This window comes from Schistocerca nitens, chromosome 5 (assembly GCF_023898315.1).
Source record: "Schistocerca nitens isolate TAMUIC-IGC-003100 chromosome 5, iqSchNite1.1, whole genome shotgun sequence".
In the NCBI taxonomy this organism is placed as follows: Eukaryota; Metazoa; Arthropoda; class Insecta; order Orthoptera; family Acrididae; genus Schistocerca; species Schistocerca nitens.
This window is the reverse complement of record NC_064618.1, coordinates 563,722,604-563,746,248: the sequence shown is the minus strand read 5'-3', so window position 1 is coordinate 563,746,248 and position 23,645 is coordinate 563,722,604. Positions and strand designations below refer to the sequence as shown.

Here is a 23,645-nt window from a genome sequence, read left to right as displayed (position 1 = left end):
TGCCATACAACTTACTGTCTGTTTTACATTAAACATTACTTTCGTAAGGAAGTGACAGCCATTTGAATTTCAAGCTTAAATGGTAAAACTACCGAAAACAACGTATTTCAATAGGATTTTCTGGATAGTTTAACTGTAAGCCAGAGAAAATTAAATTGCTAAAACAATAAATGACAATTTGAGTTAGTCATTAAAACTTACGTCATGCATAAAATACAGAACTTGGAAGCCCATAAAAGCTAAAACACAGTTACAAGAACAATTACCATAATATAAATGAGTAAAACCTAGATATTTACGGGTTAAATAACATGTGTTTCCACCAAGATGTCTCCAGTGCAGTCTTTATGATGAAACAGATGTGTGTGCATTCATTAAGTATTCCATATCTTGCAATTCCAAATCTTTAAAAGACAAAAATGTGGTAAATAGTAAACTTCAATCTCTAAAACAATTTTATTAGCTTTTTTTCAATTGTGCTGCAAAGACTGACAACTGTTAATAAATGCTGCTGAATGAGATTTAATTAAAACTGAACAAGCGTTCTTCATAAATCATTGCACATCACAATGGAAACTACCTAGAACCAACTACTGTTACTATAATTGTGGCCAATAAGCCCTCATTTAATTTTGTGTTATTTATGAAAGAGAATACCAAGTTATAAGGCTATACTAGATACATACAGTATTACTTCTCTTAACAAAATATTCACACTCTGTTGTTTTATTTTAGTATGTTTAAAAATGAGCCATAAACATATGAGCAAAATACTTACACTACCACAAACTATTCTTGCAAAGTAAATACCAAGATGAACACAAAATCTATATAATATATAAAGATAGTTATGAAAAAGCCATACACACATGAGCAGAATCAACTGTTAGCCCAACACTATGTCAACCCCCACATCAAATGACACATGTAAATATGTTATGGAAGGGATAGAGTGCTACACGCCATGCAGAAGAGGCACTGAGTCACAAAGCTGCCAATTTTTTTTTATCTATAAGGGGTGAGATCAAGGACATTTTGAAGATGATCACTGCCCAAAGCCAATGAAAGTAGACCCATGACTAAGAACTATGCAACAGCACAGTTCTTAAACAGAGCTGCTGTTAAAGATATAAAAATACTTTTAATCCCAGTGAATATATGTTCTGTCTCAGAGAACTTGCAAACACTCATTTGACAATGATATTTATAAGCAAAGACACCTAAAAACAGCCAACAGCCTCTACACAAGAACTACTCAATTAGAAACACAGTAAGGAAAAATGGAAACTTCTTATAAAAATATATGACATCCCAAAATGACAGCTCAACATTAAAAATTACATTTACAGCGATTTTTAATCAGCTTTAATTTTGTGCTGAAGCATATACTGCTGAAAAACACCAGCAATAAATCTATTATTTAACAGGTACTATTTTATATATATATGCTTAGTCATTAATGGTTGCAGTGTCTCACTGAAATGACACTGCAATTCAAAAAGTGTAATAAAATAAAACTACTATAATGAGTATTGCATTGGTGAGTATTAGAAATTCAATAAGCTTTGTTTATTCATAACTCATGACCCAGAGTCTAGCATTATCGGCGGTAGCGTCCCAGATATGCCTTGCAGTTAGGGCATGTGTGATGAACGTCCATACATTCATCAATGCAGCAAGGTATGAGACAACAACCAAGCCAACAACTGCAAAAAGAAAAAAAATAATTAGGCAATATACAGCAAGTTTCCTGTAACCATGGTTATTTCATACATACAAAATAAAACTATCTTTATTAATATAAAACCTGATGTACTCAACAATATCCTGGGTGGAATACAAATAATGAAATGAGTACAGATAAACAGTAGAGATGGCAGTGTTTATATGATAGTTATTAAACTGTTTAACAATATTGATTTTTGCCTGACGTTATCAAACTGTGTGCTGTTTGACAAAATAAATGTTCTGGGGAAAAAAAGGTTAAGAATACCTTAGAAAACAAATGTAATTTTAAGGATGCTATAATTGTGCACCAACACTAAGCTCTGAATACCCATTCTCACAACCCATCTTCTTCTTCTTCTTCTTCTTAAATATTCATGAAGAAGAAGGTGTAGAATCTGAATTTTAACCTTCTTTATGAGAACTTAGGGTTTTTAGTTACTATGCCGCAGTAAGACACATGCAGCTTCAGATACAACCAATCTAAATTGTTTTGATCACTTTTGAGCCGCAGTGAGACAGAGGATGAGCCCTTACTTATAAACTGGAACAATAAAAGCAACCACAGTGGGGTAAACTGAAGCACAAAGAGAGAAAACAGATATCCAATACCAAACTTTATGACCTTTAAAACTTATTACTTTATTACTGGTAAAATGAAGACATTAGAAATGGTGAAAAAAGAGACAAAGAGATTGATGGGAAAAGGAAAAGTCCTGGATATGGACTGGAAATAGTTGTACATTGACAACCAACAACTAATACTAACTGCTCATCACTAAACCATCATCCACAGAAAATCAGGTTTGGTTATAACTCAAACCCATGTCAATTATTATATGTGTGTTTTTATCAAGCCACTATTCTCTTTTAAATGAAACATTTTTTGTTCATAGGTGTTGAATGGATTATATTTCCTAGCAACAGCACATATGTTTTTCAGTGAGTGATAGTAAAACTAGCTTATCCAACTTCTTAATTTCTTCAAGTTCTTATAAACAGCCAAGAAACTTCAGGTATGTACTCCACTACCACAGCTTCACCACTTACATTCTGACAATGGCCAGGTCAGAATGCAGTGATTTATCATAAATGCCCATGCAGTTTGTTTTCAAGGGTCTTATTGGTTGAAATTTTTGGAACCACCACAAAATGTTTTCTCAAATTGCTGAAATGTTCCCAGCTCCCAGCATTGCATTTAAGTCACGTTTAAACTTGAAATTGTGCGCAATGGTTCTTATCTGATTCCACATCACTTAGTGGTGGAATACAATGTCTCCCAAAATTCGTGAAATATATATATATATATATTTTTCATGCCCTGACAGTTAACAGCACACCCTCAGTCAGTCTCCTTTGAGCATTAGTGGCAATAGTATTGCTGATTTAGTGCACCTCTGTTTTGAGATCACATCATGGCAGATACTTCTGTACAATGTTGGCAATCAAGTTCAGAACAAAACTCAACAAAAAATCTGCAGAAATTCATAAACTGCTTAAGCAAGCCTACAGGGAATAGGAAAAAGGAGTCTCCTCTCTTTCATATGTGCAAGTTATGTAGTGAATGAAGAAGCTGGGGAGGCAGAGGGGGGGCAGGGGTGAGAAATGGGTGGGCAATGACCACTTGCTCTGGGCTGCCGACGACAGCCCAAACTAATGAAAATATGACTTGTGTGCAAGGGCTGTTTAATACTTATCGTCAAGTGAGCGTTCCACAGCCAGCTAGCACTCTGAACATTCTGAAAACCATCATCTGTGAGTTAAAAAGACATCACTGCTATCTGGCTGCTGTATCACGACAATGCGTACAGCCACAAATCTCTTCGCATCCATGATTTCCTGGCAAAGCACAACGTGGCAATGCTGCTGCAGCCACCCTACAGTCCCAGCCTCACCCTGGATGACTTTGTTCTCCAAGGTCAAAAACATACCCAAAGGACATTGTTTTGACAGCACTGAAGATATCAAAGCAACTGTGACAACATCTTTACAGGAGATTCCCATTGAGAGCTTTGAGGGGCACACCAGGAGTGGGAGAGTTGGAGGTAAAAATGTGTAAATGCTCGTGGTGAGTACTTTGAACAACATGAACCTGTTATACAGAAATTGTAAATAAATCTTTTTTAAACAGTATATATTTCATGAATTTTGGGACACAGCTTGTATACTTATGACTTTCTACTACTCTAATAAAGGCTGGTGGTATCTAGAAATAGTCGTTATAAACTGCTTACAACGTATTTTCAAAAAATTTTCCTCATAATTTGCATAGTTGGTATTTTTTGATTGGAAAATATCTTTCTCAATACTCTAGAGCACAGGAAACTGCTAAATACAGCCACCTGTGTAAGGAAAGTGAAAGTAAACCTGCATTCACAATGAAGTTCATTAGAGTGCACTGTGTCTCCAGTTGTGAATGGGACAATATGACTTATTTCCACTATTCAGCACATCAACAAACCTCAAAAGCTCATTTCAAGCTTAGACTGTGTGTGTACTGTCACTTTACTGCAAGAAGGGTTGTCAGCAAGAGAAGCTGTCCACTAAACTGGCGCACACGCATGCACACGCGCACACACACAGTACTGACATATGAACATCCAATTGCCAGTTTGTGAAAAAAAAACTGAAGATCTAACTCTCCCTTGTCACCCATGGTTCACAACACCAACTGATTGCTTACTTAAAGATTAAGGATCATAGGTGCCCTGAGGAGAATGCAAATGAAATGCATGTTGCCTTTCTGAAGGCAACAAGAAAGGCCTTGTCAATCCAGAGAGCATGCAACCATCTCCACATGATTGATTTTGGCTGTAGGTACAGACTGTAAAAACAGTTCACACTAGCACTGTGCTACATGAATTAGGAGGGCAACAGAATACTTGAAATGCAGCGTGGATCATAGCAGCGAGTTCTCTTCACAAATGTGTGCAGGATTTGTCTGATTCACAACAACCATCGTAGAAGTGTGCACGTAGGTGGGTCAGTCACTATTCTGATGGGGTATCGTATACAGATGCCAACCACCTCTCATCACAATCAAGGGTAATTTTTGGGCTGCGCACTACTGGAACAGGATTCTCAGATCTGCCCCTTTCACTGTAATGTCCATATTTCAAGATGACCTCATCTATCAAGGAGATAAAGCAGAAGCACATTGTTCCCATGTCCTAACACACAGTAAGATATGCTGATGATCCCTATTATTTGTTTCACAGCGAAACATGGAAGAATGGGGATGGACAGAATGAATCTGTTGATACCTTTTTAGAAAATAAAGTTTTCAATACCTGTATCACATAATTTATTTATTCACAGGGAACAACTTTCAACTTTGATTACAAACATATGAATTAACGAAAGAAATTTGTATGCTTGAGAAACTGTAACTATTTTGTGGTTAAACTGCTACAATATTCATGAGAGTATCCAACTGCAAAACAATTCATCGTTGTCAGAACATTAACACTCTCCAGGATCTAGATTTCACAGCCTTCACCCTTAAAAACTATTAGCTCAGTAAAAAGTACTTGGTGAAAAATTGCTGAAGACATCTTAGTGATCTTTTCACTATAATGTCACGGTAATTTGTTTTACTATACTTTCATTGTTATTGTAATTAACTTTACGTAACCACACTTTGTAATGTTAATGGATTTGTAAAATTCTTGTGATACGTTATTGTTTATTGCACTACTGAATTCATTAAACTGACAAAAGTCTACTTGTAATGTGACAAATTACAAGTATTTAACAATACTATTAATATGTTAATTGTTAATGTGCATTTATCCAGCAGTTGCTGTGCCAGTAGGGCAGTGTGGAGTAGGGCGAGTTTGCTGTCTGTCGAAGCAATGTCATACTCTGTTTTGTTCATAGTTGTATGTAGCCTCATTTTCTTCACCAGGGACAGAACACCAATATAATAAAATGCCACTTAATAAAACAGTCAAATTATATGAGATGGGAGTTGACAGTATATGCAGTATCTTGCCAACTGATGATGTCAACATCAAATTCCTTGGTATCTGCCTAGACAAAAACCTGGGCACTGGTTTTTACCTGCTCTACCAGCTATCAAAATCAGCTACCAACAAAACATTAAAATGGTGTATTATTGCACAATTTACCCGCACCTGAACTATGGTGTGGAACTGGGGCACTGTGCTGCAGGCACACATCTCAACAGGATATTGAGATTCCACAGAATAGTAACTAGGTTGATGTGACTGTCTTGTCATAAATCATACGTAAAACAGAAACATCTAATAATAAATTCTGTAACTGGATAGATTAAAAAAAAAATCTTCTCATCAAGCAGCAGCAGGAGAAGACACACATAATGGAATTTAATCTGCACACTTCTGGAGCCAGAGGCTTCTCCTCCTGGCAGAAGGGTTCAAGGAGAAGGAAGAGGGGTGAAGGCAAAGGCCTGGTGAGAGATAGGAAATGGTTACAGTTCAGGAAAGTCACCCATAACCCGAGGTCGGGGAGACTTACTGGACAGGATGAGAAGGAAAGACTGTCATCTCGTCTGGTAAATCTCCCTTGAGCTAGTGTTATGGGCAGTTCTTCTGAACTCTACCCCTTTTCCTAAACCTCACTAGCCCTTTTCCTTGTTCCCCTATTCCTTCCCCTTCTGCCAGGAGGAGGAGGAGGCACTGGCTCTGAAAACTTGCAAACTTAAATTTCTTTATATGTGTGTTCTCCTGCTGCCACATGCTGAGTGGATTTCTCTACCCAATTACATTATATTTTCAAAACCTGATTATTTTTATTACTGCAATAATATATTCTTGTGTTTATACAAATTGATCACATTTTTGTATAAAATCTAAAGGGAATAAATAAATGCACTGATGTTCATGACTGACACATTAGAAGTATGGCGAATTACTTTAGACATAGAACAAAATTAAGAAAACCAAATATAATCCACATATAAACAGTGACATGGTTTAACAAGTTCACATTCACTATAAGAAAGCATTATACAAAATTATTCAAACTAAAATTAAAATTATTTCTGTTAAAGTTAATATCACTTGTTGACTTTTAAATGTCAAGATTGTTAATTCACTCCTCAGGGTATGTAACTATTTCTATCTCGGTATGGAGTTAGTTTCTAGATATTAATTTGGGTAGCATTATTATTATTATTATTATTATTATTATACTACTACTACTACTACTACTACTACTACTACTATCATTAGCAATATTATGTTCAATATACTATTGAAACACTGTTAATCCTAAGCAATTCAATTCACCACCACCACATTCTTATTAATAAGTACTGTAAGATCATTGGATATGTAGCATGACATTTGCAAAAGCTATCAGCAAAAATATTGTTTTCAAATTTGTCATCCAACAAAACTGCATCATTCTTAGAGTCCTCATAAAAGAGATCAGCAGATTAGTGATATAACTTATGGTAAACATCACATTATTTGAATTATTTAAACTTCTACCTCCAAACATTTTTTATTCATCTTAGCATTTCTTAAAGATTCTGGCACATTCATTAATTTAATATTCAATGTTATGTGTGTGTAAGAGCGAGCTCTCTTACAAGTGAGTGTGTTCGATTTTGTGAACATGCCATGGAATATCGACCATGAATTGCAAGAACGGTCCTCTGAGCTGCATCCACGTAAACTGCGGAGATAACGTGATAATGAATGTTATAAATGATGTTCTGATACAAGTAGTTTCACACATTCACTAACAAATATAGAGGAAGTACTGGAGTTCTGTGACAACTTTCATTTCTTAATCTGACTGAAATACAGACATTGCAACAAATTGTCTAGTTTATCTGCAAAAGCAATTACACATGTTTTTGGGTTCTACATGCACTGTTGTGGAGTAAGTGTCTAATATTGTTGTTATAATTCAGGTGATAAGGGCACATAAAATATTGTAGATATAACTGGAAGATATATGTGAAATGGCTATTGTACCATGGATGAATCAACAGACACTGTATAATTAATTCAAGTATGATGACAGAAGACTATAATTTATCCATGAGTTTAACTACACGTTTTTATTTCTCATTGTTAATACAGCAAGTATAATAATCACAAGCATCTGCATATTGTATCACACAAAACTATTGCTGCTGGTAGAGAGACAGCAAGGACCCCATCTATGCCAATTCCACATAAAACAATGTAAAGTCCAGGTTGGGATATCAACAATATTAGGAAAAGGATACACTGCTACCCACCATAAAGATGATGCACTGAGTTGCAGACAGGCACAACAAAATGACTGTTCAACATGTACCTTTTTGCCAGGCATAGCTTTGCCATGCCATGGGGGTGGGAGGAGGCTGGGTAAGATGGGGGGGGAGAGGGAACAGAAGTGGGAAAGGAGATTAGCATGAAAGTAGGCGTGTGTGATTAATACAGTATTATTGTACAAAAGTACCATGCAAACAAATGGTGCAGCATTTTGCTAATGTCATCAGCACTTAACTTTGAGAGTAGAGCAGTATCTGGTAATGTGAAAACAAGGTGAAACAGATAGGGTGGCCTACTTCATTGAATAATATTGGGACTTATTCCAAGCTCAACTGTGACAGTGGGTCACTGCCAGGTTACAAGCAGATCAAACTTAGAAATGGCCCATCATCCTGTTGCTCATAGACAGTGGCAATACTTCAGGGGTAAGTGAATCACAACAGCAGACACAGTCATATCATTCACACACATCATTAAATGCAACATATTTAATTTTCTAAAAAACAAAGATTCCATGACTTACCAAACGGGAAGGGCTGGTAGATAGGCACAATAAATAAAAAAAAAAACACACACACACAAAATACACACAAAATTTCAAGCTTTCGCAACCAACGGTTGCTTCGTCAGGGAAGAGGGAAGGAGTGGGAAAGATGAAAGGATGTGGGTTTTAACAGAGAGGGTAAGGAGTCATTCCAATCCCGAGAGCGGAAAGACTTACCTTAGGGGGAAAAAAGGACAGGAAAGGACAGGTATACACTCGCGCGCGCGAGTGTATACCTGTCCTTTCCTGTCCTTTTTTCCCCCTAAGGTAAGTCTTTCCGCTCTCGGGATTGGAATGACTCCTTACCCTCTCTGTTAAAACCCACTCGCGCGCGCGAGTGTATACCTGTCCTTTCCTGTCCTTTTTTCCCCCTAAGGTAAGTCTTTCCGCTCTCGGGATTGGAATGACTCCTTACCCTCTCTGTTAAAACCCACATCCTTTCATCTTTCTGTCCTTACCCTCTCCCTTAAAACCCACATCCTTTCATCTTTTCCTCTCCTTCCCTCTTTCCTGACGAAGCAACCGTTGGTTGCGAAAGCTTGAAATTTTGTGTGTGTGTTTGTGTAGTTTTTTTTTTACTGTGCCTATCTACCAGCGCTTTCCCGTTTGGTAAGTCATGGAATCTTTGTTTTTTAATATATTTTTCCCATGTGGAATGTTTCTTTCTATTTTATTTATATTGAATTTTCTTTTTTATATAATTATTATCATCATCATCGTTATTCTCCTCCTCCTCCTCCGCCTCCTAGTCACGCAACTTTAAGTAATATTATAGAAATGGAAGAAGACATAGATCGAGGGAGGTGGGAGTTACAATTCTGCGAGAAGAATTGGACAGAGAACTGAAAGACCTGATTCAAAACGAGACTGCAGTAGTAGATGATATTCTGTCAGAACCACTGATAGCCCTGGGACAGCCAGCCATGATGAAACTCTTCCCTCTGGTGAGAAGATGTAGCAGACAGATGAAATACCCTCACACTTTAAGAAGAATATAAGATCCCAATTCCAAAGAAAGCAGGCACTGATATGTGAGAATATTACCAAACTATCAGTTTTGTAACACATAGTCGCAAAATGCACAAATTCTTTACAGAAGAAAGGAAAAGATGGCAAAAGCCAACCTCAGGGAAGAGCAGTTTGGACTCCGGAGAAATGTAGGAACACACGAGGCAGCACTGGTCCCAGAAGATGGGTTAAGGAAAGGCAAAACTACTTCATAGCATTTTTAGACTTAGAGAAAACTTGTGACAATGTTGCCTCTAATACAATCTTTCAATTCTGAAGCTAGCAGGGGTTAAAATACAGGAAATGAAAGGCTATTTACAACTTGTGCATAAACCAGGCAGCAGTTCTAGGGTCAAGGGACATGAAAGTGAAGCAGTGGTTGACAGGGGAGTGAGACAAGGTTGTAGGATATCCATCATGTTGTTCAGTTTGTACATTGAGCAAGCAGTAAAGGAAACCAAAGAAAAATTTAGAGTAAGAATGTAAGTCCCACGAGAAGAGAGGCAACCTTTGAGCTATGACATTGTAATTCTGTTGGTTGGTTGATTGGATTAAAAGAGGGGTAAAGGACCAAACTAAGAGGTCATCAGTCCCTCGTTCCGAATAAAACAATGCCACAAGTGTGAGAGTAAAACAAACGAGACTGATAACACAAAATGGAATTAAAGGAAAAATCACAAAAACGATGAAGGCAACAAACATGTAAATGGATGAAAGGGGGACAAGAAAACTACAGACACGCAAGAAACGGGATGAAGAGAGTAAAACAACAAAGCAGGTGACCATGGCTGGCTGACTATGAGAATAAAAAGGAGAAGCCAGCCACTCAGCAACATGTTAAAACCTCCACCCTAAAAGCACTAGGGTGGAGCATACAGACAGCCAAAGGAAATGTGCTAGAACTTAGATCAAATGATAAAAATCACCTTCACAAATAAAAGTAAATCAGCCAATGAGGCGTTGTCCCAGGGTGTATAAGCGGACAAGGAAAGAAAATTCCTTGATTTCTCCCGGATTTTCCACTTAAAAATAGATTTCTCCCCACTTTTTCCCTGTTAACTGACAGTATATTTCCTCTCTGTACTGTATAACTTATCATTTCCGGCACTTTAGAAAAAGAAACCGGGAAAAAAAAACACATTTTGGAAAGATCTTTGATGTGCAGCAACATGTACGCTGCATATTTTCGTATTACAAAATATAAATTCGAATTCCACCGAACACCGCATGTTACTTCTCGAAGCATTGAAATCTAGACTGCAATGCACTTTTGTAAGCCAGTCATAGGTCATGTCATATGATCTCGCCAGCCGATGATAGCGGATATTCAGAGCTTAGGACACATGACAGTCAGCCAATAGCAACATCACTGTTAAGTAGTGCAAACACACAAACAGCAACAGTTAAAGGTTTAAATTAATATACATAGTGCTGCTACAAGAAAAGCAAAGCTTTCACACAATATTGGTGTCTAAGTTTAATATGCTGCAAGAGAAGCTAAGCTTTGACTTTGTAATAATGACACAGTCTCATCTTCTGGGCTCGAAATTCTTCTAAATGGCTCGTCATCAAAGGATTGAGTTTTAAATGAGAGTCAAACGCTTTGTCATTTAAGAAAATCATCATACATTCTCGCTCATAGTTCAACTTGTGTGAAAGGAAATTTACTTTGAAATTAATGCTTTTCAAACCATCATTCGCAGTATTTTCCTGCGACCTTTTAGAAATAGGTTCATTTCAGCAGTTGCCAGAGAGCGTCAGATAACTTGCACAACTGCGCTTGCATAGGTATGATGACTTAGGAGGCCTGTACGTTTGTACGTGTAAAACATTAAAAGATCTTACATTATGTCATAAAAGAAATAAGACATCAGAGGATACTCTAAGAGCATCAGAATTTCGTGACCCATACTAAACTGTGCACATTTAAAGTGCACATTCGTATGTCCAGATTCCCAAAGAAGTAGGCCTTGACCTGATATTAAGCTTTTCAATGTGGTTTTCGGGATGTACATTTTCTTGGAGTACCAGTACAGTGTTATCTCATGTTTGATTATTATGGCATAACACCATACGTGCTACAAGATGAAAACGTGCACTTGAAATGCAGCGAACAGTTGAAACTAGCCAATAGTGTGGAATTATAAACTTCGTTTCAAATATATTGACTAACTCAGTGGAAAAGATTAATAAAAGGAAATTTCTTTAGCAAACCGACAAAAGCAACTTCATTGTTCTGCAAGGCGATTAATGCTTGACCGTCAGAAAAGTGGAAATAAAATAAAATCTGAAATTAATAACATATTTTTGCCTGCTGTAATTATGTGAGTGTATTTTAATTCACTTGATAGCTCCCTGCCACAGAAATCCGTTTTGTTTTCATTTGACGTGAGAGCAGTAAACGAAGAGGAAACAGCAAAATCACTAAATGTAAACACGGGTAACGTGGAGACTACCCACTTCCCCACTATTACACGGACTGTTCTGCGCATCAGCCCTAGATCTACCATGTTTCCGAACCAGGGCAATACTAGATAGTGCCCTCCGCCGAATCCCCCCCCCCCCCCCCCACCTCCTTCCTCCCTCGAGCATTGGAGATAGGACATCAAAAATTTTTAAAAAATTTGAAAGTGTGCTTATGACCTCAACGTTGAGTGCCCATAAGCCCCAAAAACACACACACACACACACACACACACACACACACACACATTTTCAAAAATACGTTCATTTTGTAGCGCACATCTTTCTGAAGAGTTTGATGCATAAAACATGTGTGTTCGATGAAATGTAAGGCATGTTATTAGGTCTTAAGTGTGCTGAAGTGCAGTGCCACGCCTCTTCAACAACATTCTTCTATCGCAAGTCACTGTATTTTGCTCGTGTAGAATTTAAACTTGTATATTTTGCAATTGGTGGCATCAAACTATATTCAGGACAGTGGAAAGTAAAATGTCCTGTGGTGCCTCTCATGCTTCTGGTCAGCTTGTTTGACATGTATTCCCTATTAGGTAACATTTATTCCATATTAGGTAACAACTTGCTGCTTTGTGTGACATAAAATTAAATATAGGATACATAAAACCAGTAAAGACAAGCAAGACAGCCCACATCTCTTCAATACTTAGCTCCTAGAATTCTTTTTTCTGGATTCTTGCTACAGCTTTACATGGCGTGCTTTCCTTTCTGCGAAAGAATCTATTACCTCATAGTTCGTCAAACATTTTGCTACATGAAAAATTGACATGTCGTTGTGTAATACTGAAAAAGCTTTTAATACAAATAGGAGCCAAGATTGGTGTGGTTTCTCCATCTGATTATGTCTATTTGGTCACTGTCTGCTGTATAAAACAAAATAGGCCTTTCTAATACTGCAGCAATTGTAACACACACCAAATAAACGGGACTGGTTTGGCACAAATGGTCATTTTTATAACACGACAGAATATAATCCACAAAGTAACAGTATCAAATGCCCATTAGGCCTGCTACAAGCAAAAAACTTCATGTTAGGAAATAGTTTTACTCTTCATACATACACTCCAGTTTCTCAAGCATGAGATCGAAAAGTAGTAGTGCGAAATTTTTATATAAATTTGCTATCTTCATATTCTTCCATAATTTAAGTGATGTCCCCATTCCTTCTCCTTCCCCATGCCAACAAACAGTCTTGTCATCACTAATTCTGTTACTATTCCTGCCAATGTCAAAGCTTATTCGCCGATTAACTTCACTAACTCTGCCAGAATCATCGGTTTAGTTATCCCGTGATTATTCTCTGGTTAGGCGTTGTTATGTGTTCGTATATCGCGTTTTCCATGCTACTTCTAGAATAGAACTTAAAGTGGCTGCTAGCCGAGGATTGTACAACTGGCCCTTACTAGTCTGGCCAAAACTTTTCTGTCAAAATTTCATTTTCTTGGATACACCGAGAAGATAATGCATAATCTTTCTTACCTGTTATTCCTGTTAGTCATTTATTTCCACTCTGGTAGTCTGAATCTATGACTTTCACTAGAAATTATAACAATTCTCATCATTAATAAATCCAATCAACCACATAATCAGACAGCGGTTGGCATTAATCCGTTCGGTTTTACTCCGCTCAGCTCATATAGCCCCTTTTGTCTGCAAGAAAGTTTATTTCTAGATGTGACGAGGATTCCCTTGACAGACATCACGTACACACTGCACGCGTTCAGAAATGAACTTAGAATGTGTTCAAAAATGTCCACAAACCGACAAGGATGCATTTCAAAATCATATGAATAATCAATAGACCAATGTGCACTGCATGCTAGGCGCTTTGTGAAAGAAGGTTTTTTTCCCTCAAGAATATGAATTTACGCCACCAAGAGGCTGACATGCTGCGCATGCATGAATCTGGCAACTTAGGGGTGCCAGTAAAATTTTCCCTGATAGCATCTAGCTGCTTGCTGCGACTGCTTACACAGCCAACACCCACATTTCTGTAGCCAGAAGCGGGAGAAGGCTCTACTAAACTGCGCATGCGCACAATCCTGCTCATAACTGCTAAAACGAATGTAATGTAAACAACTGTGATGGCACCTGTCTGAGGCAATTTGTTGTTACAAAGCATTGCGCAGTCTTTATCTCGTTCATGTTTTATTTTGCAGTATTATTCTGCAGCAGCAGGATACAGTAATATCCTTTGTAAGAGTATTGGTTCTTATCAATCAAAATTACAAAAATGTAACTGAAAAGAAAAACAATGAAAAATTCCTGGAATTCTAAAAAATTCCCGGGTTTTTCCCAGTTTTCTCCTGGACGAAAAAATTCCCTGGTTTTTCCCAGATCTCCCGATTGTCCCACGTCGTATACACCCTGTGTCAGATAAAATTAGTGGCAATGAGCCTGATAACCCAAGATTCTGTTGCGGGGCAGTCAAAGTGGGACAGTGCACCAGAAGATGGGCCACTGTCAACCAGGTGCCGCACTGACAGTGAGGCAGGTCTTCACGGCATAGGAGGTAACCATGGGTCGCCCAAGTGTGGCCGATACGGAGCCAGCAGAGGACAACTGATTCCCTGCAAGAGGCCCGCATGGAAGACTTCCACACATTTGTAGTCTCCTTAATGACATGCAGTTAGTTCAGTTAGTTGTGCGTACTGTTATGCCATTCCATCTCCCAAAGCCGAAAAACCCTGCGGAGTAAGTCAGAACGCAGGTCAGGTTCAGAGATGCCCATCTTCAGAGATGGTTAACACGTAGCCTGTTTGGTCAACCTGTCGGCAAGTTCATTGCCTGGGATTCCATGACCTGGGGTCCAGACAAACACCACTGAATGACTGGACTGTACCAGGGCATAGATGGACTACTGGATGGTCGCTACCAAAGGATGACGAGGGTAGCACTGGTCGACAGCTTGTAGGCTGCTCAAGGAGTCAGCACACAGGAGAAATGACTCGCCTGGGCATGATCTGATGTGTTCAAGAGCACGAAATATGGCCATCAGCTCTGCAGTGAAAACACTGCAGCCATCGGGCAAGGAGTGCTGCTCTATATGTCATCCATGAACACAGGCAAAGTCAACGTGACCATCGGCCATTGAACCATCAGTGTAAAAACACTTCATGTCCCCGGCACATGTCGAGAATCGAGAGGAAGTGACAGCGGAGAGGAGTCACAGGGTTAACAGAGTCCTTAGGGCCATGTGAAAGGTCCAGGCGAAGCTGCGCCCCAGGTGTACATCATGGAGGTGTATGTGAATGAACTTCAAGTACAGGTGGTAAAGGGAAGGACTCCAGTTCAGACAGAAAGGATCGCATGCAAACCGCGATTGTTGGCCCTGATCTGGGCCGCCAATACGGGAGACGGGCTGCCGTGGGTGGGAAAAGGAGACTGTAATTGAGATGCGAAGGAGAACTACGAATGTGTGCAACTTAAATGGTAAGCAGTTGTGCACACCTAACCTTCAATGGAGAGACTCCAGCCTCCACCAGACACTGGTCACCGGACTCATTCTAAAAGAACCTGTCACTAGGTGAACGTCACAGTGGGGCACTGGGTCGAGGAAACCCAACACCGAGGGCCTCGCCGAACCATAAACCACGCTCCCATGGTCAAGGCAGGATTGAACGAGGGCTCTGTATAGCTGCAGCAGCGTAGAGTGATCTGCATGCTAGTTGGTGTTGCTCGGGCAGCGGAGGGCATTGTGGTGCTACCAGCAATTCCGCTTGAGCTGACAAAGGTGAGATAGCCAAGTCAATCAGGCTTCGAAAACCAGTCCTAAGAATCGATATGCCTCCACTACAGTGGGTGGATCGTCAGTAAGATAAAGTTCTGGTTCCGGATGAACAGTATGACGCCGACAGAAGTGCTTAACACACGACTTCATGGCTGGAAACTGGAAGCTGTGGGCTAGAGCCCATGACTGCACCTTGTGGATGGCTCCCTGCAGGCACCGCTCAGCAACACCAGTACTAGAGCAGCAGTAAGAAATGCAGAAGTCGTCTGCATACAGAGAAGGTGAGACTGATGGCCTTACAGCTGCCGCTAGACCGTTCATGGCCACTAAAAATAGAGAGATACTCAATACAGAGCCCTGCGGGACCCCATTCTCCCGGATATGGATGGAACTATGGGAGGCACCAATTTGGACGTGAGAAGTACGAAGCGACAGGAAATTTTGGATAAAAATCGGAAACGGGCCTCAGAGACACCACTTGTATAATGTGGCAAGTATGGTGTCGTCAGATCGTGTCATACACTTTTCTTAAATCAAAAAAGATGACAAATAGGTGTTTGTGTCTGGAAACAGCTGTGCAGATGGCAGACTTGAGGGGGACAAGATTATCAGTGGTAGAGTGACTCTGGTGGAAGCCGCCCTGACTTGGAGCCAGTAGGCCATGTGACTCCAGAACCCAACCACTGCTGACACACCATATGTTCCAGTAGCTTACAAAGAACATTGGTGAGGCTGATGAGCTGATAGCTATCCACATCAAGCAGGTTTTTACTGGGTTTGAGCACCGGATTGATGGTGCTCTCCCGCCATTGCGATGGAATGACGCCATCGCACCAGATCCGGTTGAAGATGATGCAGAGATGTCGCTAGTAGTCAGATGAGAGATGTTTAATCACCTGACTGTGGATCCGATCTGGCCCGGGAGTTGTGTCGGGGCAATGTGCCAGGGCACTGAGGAGCTCCCACTCTGTAAATGGGGTATTATAGGATTCAATGTGGCTTGTAGTGAACAAAATCATTTTTCCTTCCAACCGTTGTTTGACAGTGCGAAAGGCTGGAGGATAATTCTCCGACGCAGATGCTCGGCAAAGTGCTCGGCAAAGTGCTCGGCAAAGTGCTCGGCAAAGTGCTCGGCAAAGTGCTCGGCAAAGTGCTCGGCAAAGTGCTCGGCAAAGTGCTCGGCAAAGTGCTCGGCAAAGTGCTCGGCAATCGCATTATCGTTGGTTGATAACACGCCATTTATGTTAACACGGGAACACCTGTTGGGGTCTGGTACCCGAAAACACGTTTCACCTTTGCCAGACTTGGGAAGGTGTTGTATGACACCGAATGGTCGAGACTTCTCTCTCCCCCAACACTCCTGCTTCCGGCATATGATAAGATGGCGATTTAACACAGATGGAAGGCGGGGAACATTGAGTATTGGGATGTGATGGACGTCCACAATCTTGACATGTGGTGCTGGAAGTACAGCAGGAAGATATATGGCCGAACTTCCAGCATTTAAAGCACCACATAGGGCTTGACATCACAGGGGTAGACCATCACCTTGACCTTCTCAGGCAATGTGTCACCCTCGAAGGCCAAGATGAAGGCACCAGTGGCATCCTGATTATCCCTTGGACCCCGATGGATGCACCGGACAAAATGAACACCTCGCCACTCTAAGTTGGCGCGCACCTCGTCGTCAGACTGCAAAAGAAGGTCCCTGTAGAATATAATACCCTGGACCATATTTATGCTCTTATGGAACGATATGGTAAAGGAAACATCCCCCAGCTCGTCGCAAGCGAGTAATGCCCGTGACTGGGCGGAGGATACTGTTTTTATCATGACTGACCCTCACCGCATTTTGGACAAGCCCTCCACTTCCCCAAACTTGTCCTCTAAATGTTCTACAAAAAACTGTGGCTTCATCAAAATAAAGGAGTCCCCATCAGTTCTTGTACATACGAGGTACCGGGGTGAATAAGGTTCACTGCCATCCTTAGCCTGGCGTTCTCCCATGTTGTGGCCAGTGATGGGAATGATTTTGGGTCATACTTCCTTGCATTGTACTGGGACTTACAACACTTCGAGACTGCTGGTGTTTGATCACCAGCAAGTGATGACGTGGTACTCTTCATCGCATGTCATCCACCCTGATGCCACCCACTCTGACCAGGGGCCCTCCCTATGGGCGCCCCCCAGCTGCAGCAAAGGCCAACTGGCACAATGGCCATTGCCGGGAGTCCTGATACCCCATGGTGACAGGCATCTACTCCTTGGCATACGTGGGGAGTTAACAGCGCAGGCATCAGCAGAGCTATCACTGTGTTGTCACCACAACGGACTGGCTACTGTGCTGGATATCAGGTGCAAACAAGTCCATGGTCACCAACGGCGCAGAAAGCAACACTGCATAGTGCATGGTGGAAACCGCACCCAGGAAGGTGTCCTCGCCCAAGAGATTAAGAATGAGCAGGACTGCAATGTGATGAGAAAGTGGGCTAAAGATCTCAAGGCACGATGCACCATGTAAGGCTCCCTTCCCCATTTGGCTCTCTCTTCGGCAAAATTTTGAAGAATGGAGATCAAATCCTACAGGGGACCATCACATAAAAGCCGAAACGTGTGAGACTCATTTTAGTCACCTCTTACGACAGGCAGGAATACTTCAGACCTATTCTTACCTTCGGACTTGCAGGGGTATGTAATTCTGTCAGAGACAGTAAAGGACTTGGGAGAGCAGTTGAACAGAATGGACAGAATCTTGAAAGGAGGATAAAAGATGAAAATCAACAAACACAAAACAAGGTTAATGGAATGTAACTGAATTAAATCAGGCAGGGCTGAGGTAATTAGATTAGGGAACATTAAACTAGAGCCATAGCTGAGTTTTTCTATTTGGGCAGCAAAATAACTGATGATGGACAAAGTAGAGATGATGTAGACTGGCAATGGTGAATAAAGTATTGTTGAAGAAGAGAAATTTGCTATCGAATGTAGATCAAGTGTTAGGAATGGGCAGTGTCTTGAAAGGAGGAAATAAGATGAACATCAACAAATGCAAAACAAGGATAATGGAATGTAGTAGAATTAAATCAGGGGATGCTGAGGGAATTAGATTAGGAAACGAGACACTTAAAGTAGTAGATGAGTTTTGCTATTTGGGGATCAAAATAACTGATCATGGTCAAAGTAGAGAGGATATAAAATGTAGACTGGCAATGACAAGGAAAACATTTCAAAAGAAGAGAAATCTGTTAACATCGAGTATAGATTTAAGTGTTAGGAAGTCGTTTCTGAAAGTATTTGTATGGAGTGTAGCCATGTATGGAAGTGAAACATGGACGGTAAATAGTTTAGACAAGAAGAGAATAGAAGCTTTTGAAAAGTGGTGCTACAGAAGAATGCTGAAGATTAGATGGGTAGATCACATAACTAATGAGGGGGTATTGAATAGAATTGGGGAGAAGAGGAGTTTGTAGCACAACTTGACTAGAAGAAGGGATCGGCTGGTAGGACATGTTCTGAGGCATCAAGGAATCACCAATTTAGTATTGGAGGGCAGTGCGGAGGGTAAAAATCATGGAGGGAGGCCAAGAGATGAATACACTAAGCAGATTCAGAAGGATGTAGGTTGCAGTAGGTACTGGGAGATGAAGAAGCTTGCATAGGATAGAGTAGCATGGAGAGCTGCATCAAACCAGTCTCAGGACTGAAGACCACAACAACAAAGTTATTTTTTCCATGTATACCGCCACAGCGTAGTTTGGTAATTTGCTGATAGTCAGCACTAGTCGCAAACATGGCGAGTTCAGGTGCGGAGCGAGCTTTCTGTGTGCTGGCGTTTGACAAAAACAAGTGTGCTATAGCTGTTCAACGGATGTTTAGAACCAAGTGTGGTAAGAAGCTACCAAAAAGGAAGGCCATTTACCACTGGCACAACAACTTCATTACACGGGCCATTCTTTTTTGCCATGAGCACTGTCACTTGATATTCGTACTTGGACATTTTGCAGCAATAGCTGATGTCACAAATGCAGTTGGACTCTTCGTTGATCTTTCAGCAGGATTGGGCTCCACCCCATTTTCATCATGAAGTTTTGGGCACCTGAACGCGGAGCTGCCACCTTGATGGATCAGCTGTGCTACAGAAGAGGACAGCTGTTTCATGAAATGGTCTCCCCGATCACCAGATCTCACTCCGTGTGACTTTTTTCTGTGGGGTCACATTAAAGATCTTGTGTATGTACCACCTCTGCCATGTGATGTAGCAGAGATCCGGGAGAGAATACAGGAAGTGACTGCCACAGTCGATTATACTATGCTGGGACAGATATGGCAATATCTGACATCTGCGTCACTCGTGGTTCGCATATCGCATGTTTGTAAAAAAAAAACCTTCAGAGTTTCTCTTCAAAATGCAATATTTATATCTGTACAATGTTTGGTTCTTGTGCAATAAATAATTGAAAGTGTTCCTGCACTTTATGCACACCCTGTATATAGGACTATTAGCAGGTACTGAATGTATACAAAGAAGGGCAGCACAAATAGTCACAGATCTGTCTGAGTCATGGGACAGTATCATAGAAATGCTAATTAAATTGAAATGGCAGATGCACAAAGACAGATGTCATCTACACCTCAAAAGACTACTTACAAAGTTTCAATATCCAGTATTAAAGTGAAGGTTAGGAATATACTACAGCCCCCTATGTATCACTCCTGTAGACATCAAAAACAAAAGATTAAACTAATTTTAGCATGCACAAAGGCATTTTATCAGTCATTTTTTGTCACACCCCATAAGCAAATGTAACAAGAAGAAACCCAAATATGTAGTACAATGGAAAGTACCCTCTGTCATGAACTTCACAGTGGTTTCCAGAGTATGAATATCAATGTGCATGTATGGTGCCTGAGAAGCTGCAAAAACTTGCAGTCCAATAAACAATATAAAACGAAGCAGGTTCCAGACAACCTAACATGCTATTAACAACCATCAACTTTTTTTGTTTTTTAGAACTGCAAAATCTAAAAGTCAAAATTAGTCATCAGAACCAATCATGTAGCCAGTTTTCTAGCTGATTTTGATGAGTCCAAGAAACCAATTTGTTCCTTTCAAGATTCTGTATTTTAGAAGATTTTTAGTTAAATAATATCCAAATACAAAAAACCACTGGAGCTTATACCATGCCATATTTCCAGAATCTGTTTCAATAATATAGCACCCCAAGCTTTCCACGCACTGTGGTATTTTTAGATTTCCCTTATCTAGCATTTTAAAGAAGATATTTCGAATTTTAACTTCTGTTAAATATTTTATATATGGCGGCTGTACTAAACTTCAGTGAAACATGTTTGCAGATGAACTACCAACTTTAGGAAAGATCTTCCTTTTTTATAGCAGAATAAAAGAACAAATAACTTTATAGATAGACTTATTAGTCTTAAAATCCAGTTTTAGTGTCATTCAAAATCCCATTTACCAGTAATTAAAAAAAACCATGAAGCTATTATTCCAGCCAAAGGCTGCAACTATAACACACCACAGTCAAAAGCCGATGTGGGAGATGGAAAACATTCTTGGCTGGGTACACCTACATCACACATATTAGAGAAGCACTATTGAACAGTATAACATGTGGTGCATTTGAAGGGTGAAGAACTATGAGAACAGCAGTTTTACTAAGATAAGAGGAGGCACTCCTATTGTTATGTATGTGTGTGAGTTTTGGCTTTTATAAGTATCTGGCATCATCAGAATGTGTTAACATCTTGTCTGAAGAGCACTTGCTGTCCACGACAGTTTACTAGGTTTTATTACTTAAAAAGTCTTTGAACTGCTTACACATCCGGGACCTATTCTGTAAGGCTGCCCTTTGTGTGAACCATCTACAGTGTGGCACTGTGTCACATGCTTTCGAAAAATCGAAAAATATCGAATCTTTCTGTTGCCCTTCAGCTGTGGTTCGCAGAATATCTTGAGAGAAAAGGGTGCAAGGAAGCACTGAAGCCCCACTCATATAGTGTCAACAGGATATGGTGGCATCAGGTAGTGTCATATGCTTTTTGCAGTTCAAAAAACTGCCTATAAATGACAAATACAATAGGATGCATTTAAGTAAAGCTGGCTTGTTATTAATCTTCTGATTTTTTTAAAAAGATTACATCCCTGGCTCTTTTAATTCTTTGTCGAATGGGATTTTACAGTATCTGACAAGTATGCACTTAACACAGGTTTGTTCCATTTGTGGCTACTAGCTTTTGGAATGTGGTATATGACTTACTACTGAATAATCTCTAACGTCAGAGGATGTGTTTGTACCCTGAGAAATTTTCTTCTGGCCCTATTTGTTCAAAGCGCTTGTTGGACACCTGTTAACCTCTCAACCTACAACTGTTTATCAGACTCGTGGTTCAGTATTTGGGCCACATGATTATTATGAGCCTCACCTGTAGTACATTGACTGGGCTACAGGTAAACTTCACAGGCCTGGCCCACAGTACAACAATTTGACTCATGATAATTCTTATTCTTACTATCTCTTTGTATCACCCTCAATTACATGTTATTCTTGGTTGTGTTGCCATGTCAAAACATATGTTCTCAAATATTAGGAATGTGTCCCCATAAAATGTTTTCAAAACCTAAGTGTTTTGATGACAACAGTGAGCATTATGTCGATACTTCAGCTATGGACAGTAATACTAGTGATGTCATACATCCTGTATGACAAAAATGCAGGCAATTACGTAGTTACTGAATATGATACCGCCAACAAAGATCAACTACCAGAGCCCTGGATTTGGAAAGAAATATGAACTCCACTGAATTGGTCGAAGAAGGGTGTTACAGAAACACCTATTTTTAGAACAACAATGGCCACAAATTACAAAATGTTTGCTCTTTGCAAATGATGATCTGGCCACCAATACGGACAAATTTAGCAAAATAAGATCTGTGATCAAGTATATGATTCAAACATTTAAATAACTGAATACAATGAGAAGGGACGCCATTATCGATGAATCGCTCACACAATTTAAGGGATGCATACCTTACAAACAATCCAGTACATAAAAATGGGCATGATTCAATATTAAATTTTACAAATTATGAGAGTCACATTCAGGTTATTGCTACGACTCTAAAATACATGCAGGCCACAATATGATAAAATGTGATGATAGCATCTCATCTCAAACTGTTGCCAAAAAGCTATCATTGCCAGTATTAACTGAGGACACAATTTATACCTTTGGTACTCTTGACCACAGTTATTTATCGAAATATTGCACAGTTATAAAACAAATGTCATTGGCACACGAATAGAAAGAATTTGCGGAAAGATTTTTTTGTAAAGTAAGGTTAAAGAGGAAGGGAATACCGAATTATAAGAGGAAATTGAATATTCGCTGTAAAATGGAAAGGTAAGCAAGATGTTCATATTATGATGACAAAACACAAAACAGTAGAAATGAACACACAAGGATCCAGTCATACTTCAAAACTGAGTTGTGTTATTGGGTACAACAAGGAAATGATTGGAACTGATCAGGAAGACCAATCATGAGAAAATTTATGAAAGGACATAAAAAAATTTTCTTTTATCAATTTGCGACACTGGTCTTTTCGATTTGTACTTTTTGTGCAACAAAATAAATAATTGGAAAAAGCAGAGTTACAGTGATTATAGGATTGAAATGACTCGTCCATTACTGAAGAATGTACCAAAAAGAAATTATAAATGATGAGGATGAGTTTCATACAGAGATTTATGAGAGAGACTGCACATGAAACACTGGGCCCATTTTCATTTTTCCCCCCGAGGGCATGAAGCTTTACTGTATGGTTAAATGATGATGGTGTCCTCTTCGGTAAAATATTCCGGAGGTAAAATAGTCCCCCCATTCG

At 39.8% G+C, this 23,645-nt stretch overlaps 1 protein-coding gene across 1 annotated transcript in view; it reads right to left on the bottom strand.

The window, feature by feature from the left end:
* Positions 1–437: 437 nt before the first annotated feature.
* The window catches only part of LOC126259301 (LITAF domain-containing protein), a 71,320-nt gene continuing 48,112 nt past the window's right edge, over positions 438–23,645 (bottom strand). Inside the window, exon 4 of the mRNA XM_049955968.1 lies at positions 438–1,706. Within this exon, the coding sequence (XP_049811925.1) occupies positions 1,601–1,706 (106 nt within the window). The 3' untranslated portion in view covers positions 438–1,600. The remainder of the gene's footprint in view (positions 1,707–23,645) is intronic.